This window comes from Sinocyclocheilus anshuiensis, unplaced genomic scaffold (genome assembly GCF_001515605.1).
Source record: "Sinocyclocheilus anshuiensis isolate Anshui unplaced genomic scaffold, SAMN03320099.WGS_v1.1 scaffold374, whole genome shotgun sequence".
Taxonomy (NCBI): Eukaryota; Metazoa; Chordata; class Actinopteri; order Cypriniformes; family Cyprinidae; genus Sinocyclocheilus; species Sinocyclocheilus anshuiensis.
In genome coordinates, this window is record NW_015546051.1 from 285197 (window position 1) to 300389 (window position 15193).

The 15193-nt window shown below is 36.4% G+C and overlaps 1 protein-coding gene across 4 annotated transcripts in view; it reads left to right on the forward strand.

The window, feature by feature from the left end:
- strn4 (striatin, calmodulin binding protein 4) overlaps positions 1-12369 on the forward strand; it is a 29256-nt gene extending 16887 nt beyond the window's left edge. For all 4 annotated transcript variants that reach the window (XM_016500379.1, XM_016500382.1, XM_016500380.1 and 1 more), the window contains 10 exons: positions 104-222; positions 510-685; positions 898-945; positions 2900-3021; positions 3284-3451; positions 3528-3668; positions 5429-5527; positions 7136-7222; positions 7382-7562; positions 10574-12369. In XM_016500379.1, the coding sequence (XP_016355865.1) occupies positions 104-222; positions 510-685; positions 898-945; positions 2900-3021; positions 3284-3451; positions 3528-3668; positions 5429-5527; positions 7136-7222; positions 7382-7551 (1130 nt within the window). In that variant the 3' untranslated portion in view covers positions 7552-7562; positions 10574-12369. The remainder of the gene's footprint in view (positions 1-103; positions 223-509; positions 686-897; positions 946-2899; positions 3022-3283; positions 3452-3527; positions 3669-5428; positions 5528-7135; positions 7223-7381; positions 7563-10573) is intronic.
- Positions 12370-15193: the final 2824 nt, after the last annotated feature.

Below are 15193 nucleotides of genomic sequence, written 5' to 3' on the forward strand. Positions count from 1 at the left end.
TATAATTAATTATTAATTATTATTATTATTTTTTTTCTTCTTTTGAATCTGTAGAATGTCTGTGCTGAATTTTCACTCTGTTGTGCATCTGTCTGAACTCAAGGGGGAGCTCTTGGATTCTCATCTGATGTCTTCATTCTGGATGCGGTTGGAGGAGGGGATATGAACCTCGGAGAGCTGGCTGACCTCACTGTTGCCAACGACAATGACCTCACCATTGACGTTAGTTTAATAAGTAATCTTTCCTCCTCAACTGAAAGCATTTTTAATCGTTAGAGTGACATTTTATCACAATTATTTCTGCAGTATATAAAATGCTCTTTATCTGCATATTTCACACAAAACTGGATTAAAAATGCAATTGAAGTGACTGAAAACATTACATTCAGTTCCCACTATATTCTTAATCTAATATTGTTTCTGTCACAAGTACTTTTTAAAAGTATATAATGTAGTAAAGTGTAAAGTGTAGTTTTTCCACAAGGAATAGTATCCTTTGATATGATTAGTTGCAGGACAGTCGAGAAGAGTTCAAAAAAACGTGGAACCCTCGCTTCACGCTACGAAGCCACTTCGATGCCATCCGAGCGTTGACCTTTCACCCCAGCCAGGCCGTTCTGCTGTCTGCCTCTGAGGATGGAACACTCAAACTGTGGAACCTCAACAAGGCAATGCACTCCAAAAAGTAAGAAGCACATCCTAACCCATTGGTCCAAAACAAGACACACAAACAAGGCTGAGAAGACCCATATTTTACTGCCCTCTTATGCTAAGTTTGTGTTCGTGTACGTGTAGGTGTCTCTGGAAGTGTGCTTAGAAATATCGATCCGTAAAAGATTCTTTTAGCACTGTCTCTCTGCGTTCTAACATGGAAGCCTCTCATTTTTGCCTTCACAGAAATGCAGCGCTGGACGTTGAGCCCATTTATACATTCAGAGCACACAGGTGAGTGGGACGGGTTTATAATTAGACTGAGATCGACTCCCTAAAAATGAAATTGCATGGCCTATGGCTAACATACTCTGCCAAGTGCTCAAGGCTAGATTATGGGGCGAAAGCTGTGCTTTAAAACCTAGTGGACTTCCAAAGTAGCATATGAACTGAAACTAGACATGAACATTATACTGCTACCATTGGTTATTATCTTATAGTGTAGTTTTTTTGTAATTTATCAGTGTTGGTATCAGTAGATATTGTAAGTTTAATTGTACATGCTAATTTTCCCTATATTTACATTTAGATTACCTTTGCTTTTCCTTTGATTTAATGCTTTCTTGGCTAATTTTATAGAAGCCCATTTTCACCATTGAATAACAAACAAGTAAGGTAATTGTTACTTTTTATCTCACAATTCTGAAGAGTCAGAATTGTGAAAAATAAACTCAGGATTACGAAATATAAACTCAAAATTGTGAGTTATAAAGCCAGAGTTGTGTTATATAAACTCAGAATTGAGAGATACAAAGTCAGAATTACCCTTTTTATTTTTGTATTCAGTGGCAGAAAGAAGCTTCCACAAATCTTTGTAAACACTAATAACCGAGTCACTTTGTAAACTTTGGCAAATTGCAAAACATACATTTTTCCATATAGTACATTATAATGTTTAATGCCAAAATGTACTTGTAGCATGCGGTTAGTGTTAGTGTTTTAGTATAATTTTTAATTAATTTAGACAAAATAGTTAAATATCTATAATTAATTGATTACATAACAAACACAAAACAGTTACCTGCCATGAAAAAAAAAATTGATTATTGAAAATTATCAGTAAAGTTATCAGTTATCAAAATGATCAGTATCTGCTAAAATAGTAAAATCTGTCCATCTGTAATTGAAACTAATAGAATAAAATAAAAATAATAAACGCATATTCACGCTATTACACTAAAAACAGCACACATGGTTTGAAATAGTTATCTTTTAATTAATTCTTGTTTAATAAATATTGAATGAAAATTAAGTATACATGTACACTACCGTTCAAAGGTTTGGGGTCTGTAATATATATATATATATATATATATATACACACACACACACACACACACATATATATATATATATATACACACACACACACACACACATTTATATAAAGTGATGCATTAAGTTGGTCATTTAGAATGTTATATCTCTATTTCACATTAATAAACTATTCATAAAAACATATTGTACAAAACACAAAAACATTCATCACAATTGTTTGCAACACTGATAATAATAAATCTGAATAATAAATCTCAAGAAACATAGGATGACAATATTAGTGTGATTTCTAAGGGATTATGTGACACCGAAGAGTAATGGCTGCTGAAAATTCAGCTTTGCCATTGCAGTCATAGTTACATTTAAAATATATTGAAGTAAACATTTTAAATTATAATAACATTTCACAATATTTTAATAACAATAATTTCTGCTGTATTTCTAAATAAATTCATCCTCAGTGAGGATAAGAGACTTTCAAAAACATTTTTTAAAAATCTTACCCAAAACCTTTGAACAGTAGTTATAATCTTTTCTCTTTTTATTCATGCACCATCGTGAATGAATGTGTTTGCTGAGCTTTCTTTCGGAGGGAGGAATACATGCAGTAACACATCTGGAGTGTGGCTGGGATTTCATAAAATGTTGCTCACTAGCAGCTCACTAGGTTTTAGAAAAGTGTGTTTTCCCTTGACATTTAACAGCATTAGCTTTGTTTTTTGGACATGCACTGTGGCAATATCATGGTATTCTTTGAAAATCCTTGGATAACAATGCTGTTCCATATGACTATTGAAATCAATCAGCCATACAATATATATATCAAAGTTCGAGTGTATTACCAGTACCACTACAGTATTTTTGTTGTGTTTTTTTTAATATGTTGTGTGTGTGTGTGTGTGTGATTCAGTGGTGCTGTTCTTTCTCTGGCTATGGGGGAGGAAGGAGAATCATGCTTCAGTGGCGGTCTGGATGGCACCGTCCGTGGCTGGAAGATTCCCGACCTTAATGTAGATCCTTACGACAACTATGGCAAGTCAACCTATTGCTGCACTTGCAAGTTACACAGTGTGATTAAAAACAGTGGTTAACACAGTCCTCTAGAGGGCGCTGACTGTAAATGAATTTGGTAACACAGAGCTAGACATACAGTGGTGTGAAAAAGTGTTGGCCCCCTTCCTGATTTCTTATTTTTTTGCATGTCACACTTTAATATTTCAGATCATCAAACAAATTAGGAAGGGGGCTAACACTTTTTCACACCACTGTAAATGTTGTGTATAAATGCGTTCAGATCCCGGCGTGGAGAGCAGCGTGTTGTCGGGCCATGAGGATGCGGTGTGGGGTTTGGCCTACTCCTCCAGCCTGAAGCGTTTGGCCTCCTGCTCTGCAGATGGGACTGTACGGATCTGGGACCCCCATAATTCCTCACCGTGTGTGTCTGTTTTCAACAAGGAGAAAGGTGAGGAGAAGACCTTGCGTGTTTGGATTGTTTGTCTTTCTTTTTGTCCTTCTCACTCATTGCCTGTCTCTTTCAGAACATGGCACTCCCACCTCGGTTGCCTTTGTAAACTCCGACCCATCCCAGGTTGTTGTGGCCTTCGATGGGGGCGAGACTCTGCTTTATGACCTCAACACAGAGCAAAGCATCGTGGTCTTGGAGAACCAGGCTAAGGATGGTAAGTGCCAGTTCATATAGGAATAAACATTTACAAATTATGCTCACCAGCAAACAATTTTATTTAATTATTATAATTTTTTTTTTTAAACTATAAAATAAAAAGGTTACTTAAGTACTTTATTAGACTGCCATTTTGGGAAAAGTCATGTAAAAAGGTGTGAAAATTGCTTTAAATAAATGTAATAATCTTATTCTTAAAATATGAATTAAGTCATTCTATAAACTATTCTTAGAATAATAAGGTTCTATTAATTTACATTAGTTAATGCTTTAACTTATAAAAAAAAACTTAAAACATTTATTACAGTATTTATTATTGTTTTAAGTTTAGTTAATACAAATAAAGCTATTTATTGTTATTTCATGTTAACTCAGTTCCATTAAATATTACTGTTAAGTTTTACCTGATACAACTTTTTATTTTAATAATGTATTAGAAAATGTTGAAATTAACTAAATTAATTAGTATTTTCCTGTATTTATCATTGTTATTTCATGTTAATGAAACCACTGTAGGTAACTAGTCTTAAGAAATGGAACCTTACTGTTAAGTGTTATATCGTATTATTATATTGCCTTGAGAAAGCAAACATTCTGAAATGCTATTTAAACTTAATATTCTTCTTCTTCTTCCCAGATAGCACACATACGTCTGCAAGATGTCTGTTAAAGATCGCTTGATCTGGAAAGCATCTGCTGAGTACAAACATCTGATAGATGTCTTTAAGATGTCAGTTTTACATACATTCTTAATCATAAACATCTTAAAGACATCTTCTAAACGTCTATTTGACATCTAATAGGAAACATCCTATAGACGTATTGCAGATGAGCAAACACTCTAAAAAATACGTCTTGCGGATGTAAATGCAGACGTCAAATAACGCCTCTTTGATGTACGTGTGCTGTCAGGGTTCTGAGACCAAAATTTCTGACTGTATCTCCTCCTAGGGCTTTAATGCTACAAGCACCAAACTCGGCAGAGACCTGGGCCCTGAAGTGTAGTTTGTTGCCATATCTTTTCAGACTGATCAGACTTGCTGCTTTTATATAATTAATCATCAAAATCAAACATTTTCCATAGACTTACATTGCCAGAGCAAAAATGTCCCCTCTAGAAGACAATTGCTGTCTATCAGAGGGAGCCGCAGGATAAGAAATCTTTCAACTCCACTCTCTTACTTTTGTTTTTAATCGATTATATTTCCAAATAAATACATACATTTAATTCACACTGACAAGCTAAACCAACATATTTGATCGTGACCAGGTCAGGACTCAACAATAATGACTGATGGCCAGAGGCCAGTGTGAAAGACGCTCGGGACAAGACAGATGACTGATAAGCTTCTTTATTATAATACAAAATATCAAGTGTCTGTAGAAAAAAAATATTACGAAATCAATAACTGTGGTACTTTTTTTGTGGCGGGGCAGCTCAAGAACGCCGAACACACAAGTGATCTGGCTCTTTTGCCTCAAGGCTGCCCATGTTGGCTTTCTCAAGCCAACATCAAAGTTTGTTTACAAACTTTAGCCTCTAGTTATTATTATTATTATTATTATTATTATTAAATAATCCTGTGATAAAAACCGAACCGTGATTAAAAACACCCCTAATATATATATATTTGTTGAAAATAATAGTTCCACACAGCATGTTACAAAAGTAAAATGGTTTGTGAATGCTGTTTCATGTTGACTTGATGTCTGTTGTAAAATAATAAAATATTGTGTTTTTCTTTACCGCCCCTGCAGGCAGCGAGCTGATTAACTGCGTGGTCAGCCATCCGTCCCAACCGATTTCCATTACAGCCCACGAGAACCGCACCATCCGCTTCCTGGACAATAAGACAGGTGTGTGTGTGTTTGTTTGTATGTGTGTGTTGAGAGCTTGTAGTAATTTTGAGGCCCGTAATAGCACTGCGTATTTTCCAGCTGTGCACTGTGGGAACTGTAAATACACCAGCAAAGCATTTGACTCTCCTACCGTGCAGTCACAATAGACCTCTCAAAGCAGTTAAAAAAGAACCTCCGGTAAAAAAAAACCCTCAATCGTATCATGCCAGACACCAACCTTTACGCACCAGTTTATATAGCAAGAGCACTTGAAGAAAAGCGAATAACATTCTTGGTGTGAAAGATTAGCCAGTGGGAAAAAAAAAGACATCTGGAACGTGAATCCGGTGGTACATTACCTGCGGCTTTTTTTCAGGCATATTAGGATGTTTTTATTGATTTTTTTTTTCCTGGGTATATGGTCATAATGGAAATTGTGTTAAAGGTAAATTGTGTAATTTGAGGATGAGTCACGATTAAGGATGGGTACCGAAACCCGGTATTTAATCGGTCCCGGGGCTAAATTATGAAAGACCGGAGTATCGATAAGCTCTGACGTTTACGGTTCTGGAGAAATTAAGAAAACACACATACATTTATTATTGCTATATACATTATCTTGCAAATTCTATCTCACCAGAGTCGCCAGCTGTTTTTCAAACATTTGTCTATGATGCATTTTTGCTATTCGCAATTCAGAAGCGAGATCGCGCCCACGTGGAGGAGCTTCAGCACGCGCAACATGAAAGCCCTGTTTAATTATGATAGAAGAGAGAACTAAACATTCAAACATCTGCTTACACTTTAGGCCTGTGGCTGTTTTATTAAGCAAATTTATGTTTTTTTTATTTCGATTTTGGCTTCTAAGGATTATACAAAAGATGACATGAGGTAAAGCTATTAAAAACTAGCTACGTTTTGTCTTGCACAACTACTTTCCCTTCACAGCGGTGCGCATTTGTTCCTCCCTAAAACCCAAATCTCCAAAACGGACGAACAAATTACACTTTGAGCTTCGGGCGCTTGTCCAAACGATCAAATACAAACAGAAATATGTCAAAATGGCCGGCTTGGAGAGTATTTACCTGAACACAGTTTATGTCTTAAGTGGAGGTGAACAGTTGAGAGAAAATCCGATGTGTGTCAATATATTGTCTTAAAGTGACAAACTGGCACTTGGGCCATGAAAAATGATGGTTGACCAGTCGTCTAGTGAGGCTTATCTAGATTTTTTTAAGCCTTTTTGTCAGCCAAATCCCTAAAATATTATAAAATAAGTTAATATATTAATAATTTAAAAACAGATTAGCATGTTCACACTGCTCTGTTGTTGGTTAATGTAGGTAAACAAATACAATATTTCATTTATTGTTTTTTATTTTATTTTAAAAACACATTTTAATTATACTTTTTAATTATTTATTTATTAGTTTTGCAATTCTCTCATGAATCCCAGTTTTAGAAACCTTGCTTTAAAAGGATGCATTTAGGAACACAAACTTTACACAGCGTTTTCCTATTGGTTGAGCCAGAACTTGGAATATCGGACCATTTAGAAACAATATTGTGTATCAAAAATATCCCACATGACCTAATCTTTCCTCCTTCCTCTCGCTGTGGCCACAGGGAAAGTGATCCATTCCATGGTGGCTCACCTGGATGCTGTAACCTGTCTCGCCACAGACCCTAAAGGCGCTTACCTCATCTCCGGCAGTAAGTAAATATACACCAACATGCAGTGTGTGACATCAGTGAGCAAAACAACATGCCAGCTGAAGCCTTCTGCGCATATCCACGTCAACAGACCACATTCTCACTGAAATGTGAAAATCTCTGCAGCTATAATTTGAGATTTCTGTTTTTTTTTTTCAGGTCATGACTGCTCTGTGCGGTTGTGGATGCTGGACAATCGCACGTGTGTGCAGGAGATCACAGCACACAGGAAAAAACACGACGAGGCCATTCATGATGTGGCCTTCCACCCCTCGCAGCCCTTCATCGCCAGCGCAGGGGCCGACGCGCTTGCCAAGATCTTTGTTTGATTTTCTCACTGGTAAATGCATATTCAAACACATTAAAACTGAATTAAGAGTTAGAAGTTAAAGCAGGGTTTCCGTGGGTATTAAAAAAGTCTTAAAAAGTCTTAAATTTAGTTGTATCAAATTTAAGGCCTTAAAAAGTCTTAAATTGTACAAGAAAGTCTTAATTATGATTTCAAAAAGTCTTAAATTTGGGGACGGAAAGACCAGAATTGTGATATGACTGAATGTGACGATTAAACTTCAAAAGGCTATGATTTCATTAAATAAACATGAGCGCTGCGCGTTCAATGTCCGGTGCTGCGCTGCTTTGTGTACAGCAGTTACCGGAGAAACGGTTATAATTCTACCAAACACTCCACCTACTGTCAGAATGAATGAGCATTTTCTATAAAACTGATGTTTTGTTCAGAGTTCAGACAAATGCAAAAATCGACCCATGTTTTTACCCTGCAAACACGCAGAGCTTTAAATGTGAACTGGTGGATCGATAAGAAGACAATGCATTAGAAAAATCTAAACAGAATAGGGATGTGTGATATGTATGGTCTGCGATAATATCGTAATTGTTGTTTTAACGATGTGCGATTTGATATTATCGAGTATATCGCGAAAAGCAAACAAAACACCTACAGAGTGCACGCATACATTACATGATGAATTCTAGTAGGTTAGACTAGTGCGCGTGAGCATTTATAGTGCGTTCTTTCACTGCATGAATCAGTCTATTAAAATACATTTAGAATTATCACATAATTCAAGATATGGGGCAGAAAATGAATTTCATATAGTTACTAGTTACTATCACACGAAAAGTGCCGTTTTTTTCTCCAAAAGTCAGCATGATTACAAATGTGATATTGATTTTATACAACAGTTCAATAACAAACATCAGTTTTCAATGTTTTATGTTTAAAATATCAAAACATTATTTATGCATTTCATCTGCAGGTTAGAGTATTCCATGTCCCTCAGAGCTGCATTAAACGGTGTGTAAATAATGCCGCTTCTGTGTTTCCTCTGCATTGCAAAGATCAATTTTGTTGATACTGATTTCATTTGCTTAGTAACAACCCAAATGCAAGAATTTGACTCAAAAGATGGTGCACACTTTTAGAAAAAATTACTTAAAGGTAAAAATGCCCATAAAACTTGTTGGAAATTATTAATTTTCTATCACTGCTGTGAACTGACCACACAGAATATGAAGAATATAAAAAAATTCAGGAGTCAGCTGTCCATGGCGCTCAAAGGTAAAAACTTGATTAATTGGAAATTATTAATTTCTATTACTGCTGTGAACTGACCACACAGAATATGAAGAATATAAAAAAATGCAGGAGTCAGCTGTCAGCACAATTAGAGATAATGTATCAGCACAATAACACACTCAGCAAAATATTGTCTAATTATCGTTATCGATAAAATCCCTGTAAATTATCGAGATATCATTTTTTTTGTCAATATTGCACACCCCTAATTTGTTATTTAATTGATATAATAATTTATTGTTAATAATTGTTTTAAATTAATATAGTAATTAATACTTTTGACTAATCCATTTTCTTAAAAATGGTTTAAAGGCTGAAATGTAAAGTTTATCATTTTATAAAACTTTTTGTTTTTGTGAAAACTTGTATCTGAGCTGTAAATTATACTTTTTACAGTAATTTGACAGTTTAATATGGTACAATAGACATTGCCCTACCCCGCTGATATGGTATTAATTTTATTTGTGCAGGTCTTAAAAAGGTCTTAAATTTGAGCTTAAAAATCCTGCAGAAACCCTGTGCTGTGTGCGATTCGTTTTATTTGTTTATTGTGCATATACACCTTTTTAATGAAATGTGATTACAAATAGCAGAAAAAAATGATAGTCCTATAGAATAGAACATTGCATAGAACATTCCTCATGTACAGACATTCTTTGTCGCAAAGTGGTTTACAGCTGTTTATGCATTAGTGAATCAATCCAGTGACTAAACAAATCAATGTCACACTCTTCCCGTTAGTAGTGTGAAAACCATCTGTTCTTTATATTGGGATTGTTATATATACAGAAAGTGATCAAAGATCGTTCTCGTTTTAATCATTAGAGCAGCACTACTCTATAAGTGGTTGGATTTCTGCATTTTTGACAAAACTCCCATTATAATCAATGACACAGTTTACACTGCTCAACGAGTCTCTTATTTACATCATTTTTTTCACTGTGTTAGTTATTTTGAAAGTATTCATGACACTGCAGAAATCGTGTTGCAATAAGGAGATCATTGCACCTTTTGCTCGGTAGACTCGGTAGTTCAGCTACAGTGCAGCTCTTCAACTTTTAATGCAACTGGAGTAGATCTATATTAAATGCCATAATCATCACTTTTGACGATTAGGTCATCTTGGAGGCTGTTGTAGTAAAAATGCAGTAAAAGTTTTCAAGTGAGTTTAACATGTAATGCTCATTTCATATGCAAAGATGTTAGCCAATCATAGCAGTGGGCGTGTCCATTGAAGCCTTGTAGCAGACACGCCCCTTCCAATGGAGCGTTCAAATCAGAAAGCTAAATTCAAGGTAGAAAATGATCATTTATAGCTAAATCATGACTGTTTTTGATGAAAATCCATAGTATTATTAGAAGTGCACATCAGGAATCAAAATAATTTTAAAAATGCATTTCATATCCCCTTTAATTAAAAGAATGGCCCAAAATAGTCACTTGTTTGTGAATCAGACTACGCTGTTAGTGGTGTATGTGTTTGTTTGCAACCATGAGGACAACTCGCTTCAGATTTAATTCACTCACAATACTCAACATACAGTATCAGCTTTTTACATGTCTCTGGAGATTCGGCCCTGAAAAAGGTGTCCCTATGGTCTGATTCAGTTCTTTATGTCTGACGCAATTCAGCAAAAAGGCTGAAATCACTTGCAGCTCCTTGTTAGTAGTCGTCGTAGGTGTGCATGCGTATGTATGTTCACATTTGATGCCTGCAGCCTTGAGCTAATTTTTGCTTTTTTTTTTCTTCTCAGGGGATCCACCTTCACTACTGGGCCACAAGAATGAAACGCCGAGTATCTGCACACACACACACACACACACACGCTCACTAAATGTGAGGAACGATGTTCTACACATCACTGCCTGTGTTAAAGGCACTCGACTCGATAACCTATAATTTTTTTATGCCTCACACATTGTGATACAAACTCTACTGCTTTCAATACTAATGAGCTTGCTGCTCATGTCCCGATTTCAGTTTTAGACTACACTACTAATAATCTGCAGTGTGTTGCGAGGGATGTCCAATCTGTTGACGGATGGACCCATGCAAACACACACATGTGTTTCATGCTCGGTTTAGGTTGAGGATTTGAAGGCTCTCGGTAAACAAGACATTACCCAAGCCTGCACATTTTCGATGTAAATTGCATTAGTGCTAATCTGTGAATTAATGTCCTCGCGTAACTGTTGCCTAGTAACGTGAGGCGATCAATGCATTTCATTCCAAAGACTGCTTTAGATCAGTTTTTTTGGTTGCGTTTTAGCTGCAAGTACAACACAGCTTTACCTTTAGCCTCACAGCTAAGAGCCTTAGTGTTTCAGCCTTTCATAATCAGTTCCACACATCTCATTCTTATGACGAGTACACTTTGAACTAAAACCGTGCGTTTGTGACGGTGCTAGCACAAGCATTTTGCAATCACCATCTTCATTCATATCCAATCAGGTGGCGTTATCCGTAATAGTCAGGTGACTGTTAAGTAGTGTATTTATTGTAGTGTTCAGTATCGGTTGGAAGACTTTTTGGGAAGATCTGCAGTTGGATGCGTAACTGATTTCTGTATTTAAGCAGGATGCGCTGTAAATAGCACACTTGACTCACAACCTTGGTGCTAAGATCTCCTCTGAATCAGGGACCTGTTCACGACGAGGGTCGAAAAGTAGCAAATCTCGGTTGACGCCTGCCATTCCTCGGAGTTATCACGTACGGTTCTTTGGCATTTCAGAAATACAGCCCATGCTTCGGGAATTTCAGAGTGCTTCTGGTGTGCCGAAGTGGCTTTTAAGGTTTTTGTCAGGGTATTTTTAAGACGATAAACTCTATATCCTCGCTGGAGGATCTTTGGTTGATGATTGTCGCCAATAAAAAAATTTAAACCAACTACAAGTTCGTGTTTTAGTACAGCTGTATTGTCAATTTCTGAGTTTTTGGACATCTGTGATCTCGACCCAAGTCATTTTTCCTGAAAAGTGGAGAACGAAGCAAAGCTCGAAAGGGCGTTTTAAGCGATGAGAAACTAGTGCCCCCCAGTTTTCAGTTGACTTACCAAAAGGTCAAAACCCAGTGGTGGAACTTGGACAAATTCAAAAAGTCCTCTTAATGGGTTTTGTGCCGCCAGTCAAGGCAAGACACAAGGTGTTTCAGAGTAAAGCTCATATGGGCTCTTTGAGTGAAAATAAAAGTGGGGCACCTTGCTTTTTATTGGCTAAGCAAGCAATCAAGATGCAACTCTGAAACTTGTTGGGGGGAAACCAAGATGAGATGAAGACTCAAACCTGAATCTGATCTTCAGGTTTCTTAGTTGGAGGGAGCCTGGTCTTGAGGTCTGGATATCAAAGGTCCCATCTTGTATTAGCCAGTTTCCGTTTTGCTGGGTTTATTTTTATCCTTTACTGGTTTTCCGTGGTCGTAGACAAGTGGCCGGAAGGCAAGTCAGAAGCAACAAAAAGACTGATGGGCCATAAAGAGCGCTCTTGCATAATGGAGCCATGTCAGTTCTTAACCAGGCTTTCTCTATCCAGAATCACTCCATCCAGCCAACTCGGAAAACAAGGTTTCCTACTTGGGGGTGTGATTTTTGGCAAGGAAAACCTCTTGGAGTGATTTTATTAATGGACAAGGTTATGTCTTGTCACTTGTTCAATATCGAGACCACGGATTAATTTTGGGCTATTCGCCCTGTCAGTGAATGTCACATAACCACAGACTTGCGTTTAGTGGAATCCATAATACTTTGCTGCTTACCTCTTTACCTAGTAACTTCACACCGCACACTAACGGTTAGCTTTATGCTACACTACATGTGTAGGATCATACGATCGATTGGGTTCATCCATGTATCGCCGCATCGTTACGTTCTCTTCCAAAGACTGCCGATTGCATGGGTGTTTAGACGAGTCCTGCTGTCTCTTGTACACCTCTTTTTCCACACCCCTCGATGCAATAAGAGTCTTAAAATTACAACAACAAAACACATTCCTTACCGAGAGGACGGATCTGTGTAAAAATAAAAATTTAAAATTTAAAAAACCAAAAATGTTTATATGTTTGAAAAGCTGCCAATGCAAAATGTAAGTTTCCCGTTTTCTGACTTATTTGCTTTTCTTTACTAGACATTATTATGATTACTAGTAAAATAAGGTGTAAGACGACAGTAGTACCTTTTTTCTAGGCTTAATACTTGCTTGTGATTGTGTAAAAGCCTGAACAACTGAAAATTGTATGGACATTTGAGAAAAAAAAAAAGAAAAAGTTTCAGTCCACAGCCAAGGTAAAATTACTTTGTGTTTTTATTTTTTTTAAAGCAATTTATCACTGTGTGATATTTTGTACATCATATTAAGCTGTATTCAAACTATATCCTCTAACTACAAGGGATAAAAAAAGACCAGCCTTTTATTTATTTTGTTTTGTTATACATATTTTTAAACTGCTTTCTAGCTTGTATCGAAATACATCTTTTCCTTATCCTTGTTATTTTTTTTTGTTTGTTTGTTTACTCTGCAGGTCTTGTGTTGTATGTCATAAAAAATAATAATAAAAAAACGACTAAATAAAAACATGATTTTGTACAGACATTTAATTCTTGTCTGGTCTGAACTCTGCTGTCTGTGAAAAAGTTTAAAGGGGTCATATGATGCTGCTAAAAATAACATTATTTTGTGTATTTGGTGTAATGAAATGTGTTTATGCGGTTTAAAGTTAAAAAAAACATTATTTTCCACATACTGTACATTATTTTTTCTCCTCTATGCCCCGCCTTTTTGAAACACGTCGATTTTTACAAAGCTCATCGGTCTGAAAAAGCGAGGTGTGCTGTGATTGGCCAGCTATCCAATGCGTTGTGATTGGCCGAATACCTCAAGCGTGAGACGGAAATGTTACACCCCTAACCATACTGTTGATGCCCTGTCAGGCCGGAGCGACGAGACAAAAACATTAAAACCCATTACAAACGAGGCATTTGTTGTATCCAGTGGGGACATAATTACTGATTATAATGACTTATACGGTCTTTTTACGCGCAACTTTACAGATCTTCTTTATGCACCAAGAGCTTGTAACACTCCAAAGAGAAAGGAAAATTTGAAATCGCATCATATGACCCCTTTAAATTAACTAATACTGACCACATTTCTTTGAATTGATAAGCGTCATATTTGGGGTCTGATATAAGTTAACTAGGTGGAGGATGGAGTCAGAATCCAGGTATTTAATTTTTTTTATTTAATTCATTCTTCAGATAAATAAAATTTGTGTTAAATTATGTAAACATATTGAATTGAATTTAATTGAATTGAAGGCTTTTTATCAGCATTGTATCGAATACAACGAAATTTCACATGCCCTCCTATTGGTGCTTCAAAACATACACAAAATCCACAATGAGTGTCATATGATAAATAAAAGTACAATACGAAATAGCCCTTCAAGAAGAGCTGTTTAAACAAAGTAAACGGTTTAATGCTGCTACAGTACATACACATATGTAAACAACACTATCACATTCCATTTATAAACTTGATATGCAGCAGGTAAATAAGAAAGTTAAGGATTTGAGCAGTTATTGCACAGTCCACAGTAAAGTGTCATATATAAATAGTACAGGACAGCCCTTAGTTTAGGGACTGGATAGCTTTTGGATAGAAACTATTTAATAATTTGGCAGTGTGCGTTTTGATTGCCCTGTATCGCCTTCCCGAGGGCAGGAGGACAAACAGGTTATGGCCGGGATGGGAAGGGTCCTTAATATTTATTTATTTTTTTGCTCAAGATCAGTGTTTCCCAACCGGGGTGCCGTGTAAAAAAATATTTTTTTTATATTTTTAAATTGCTAAAATGTAAAAAAAAACAGCTATTATATAATATCCATTTCTGATGTCGCCAATAATTAGAGATGCACTGAAATTCCGGCTTCCGAAAATTAGTTCACCACTCAGGTTTCACTGTCACGTGGTGTGACGCTCTGCGTATTATCCTGCTCTATGCGTGTGTGTGCTCCGCTCAGTCGCTCACGGCCCATGTGAGTGCTCCACTCGTATACCGTTCATGCTCATCGGAACAGCAAAGTCCACTCAAAAGTCGAGCTGACAGGAAACATCTATGTAGTACAGTATTGTTTCTGTTTGCAATAGCCCTACTGTGCTGTAACAAGGTGTGGTAAATGGGCAACTCTGGTAACGCTGCCCTCTCATTCATTGATCTGCTAACCGTTATGCTCACGTGTCCTCTGATAATAATAGCTTTCTAGGATTAAACATTATTTGGATAATTGGTAAAAAAACAAAAAATCTTAATAGCCCTACTGTGTGTTAGACCTACCTGAAAAACTAAAAAGCAATTTATTTCATTTGTAGGCCTATCGTGA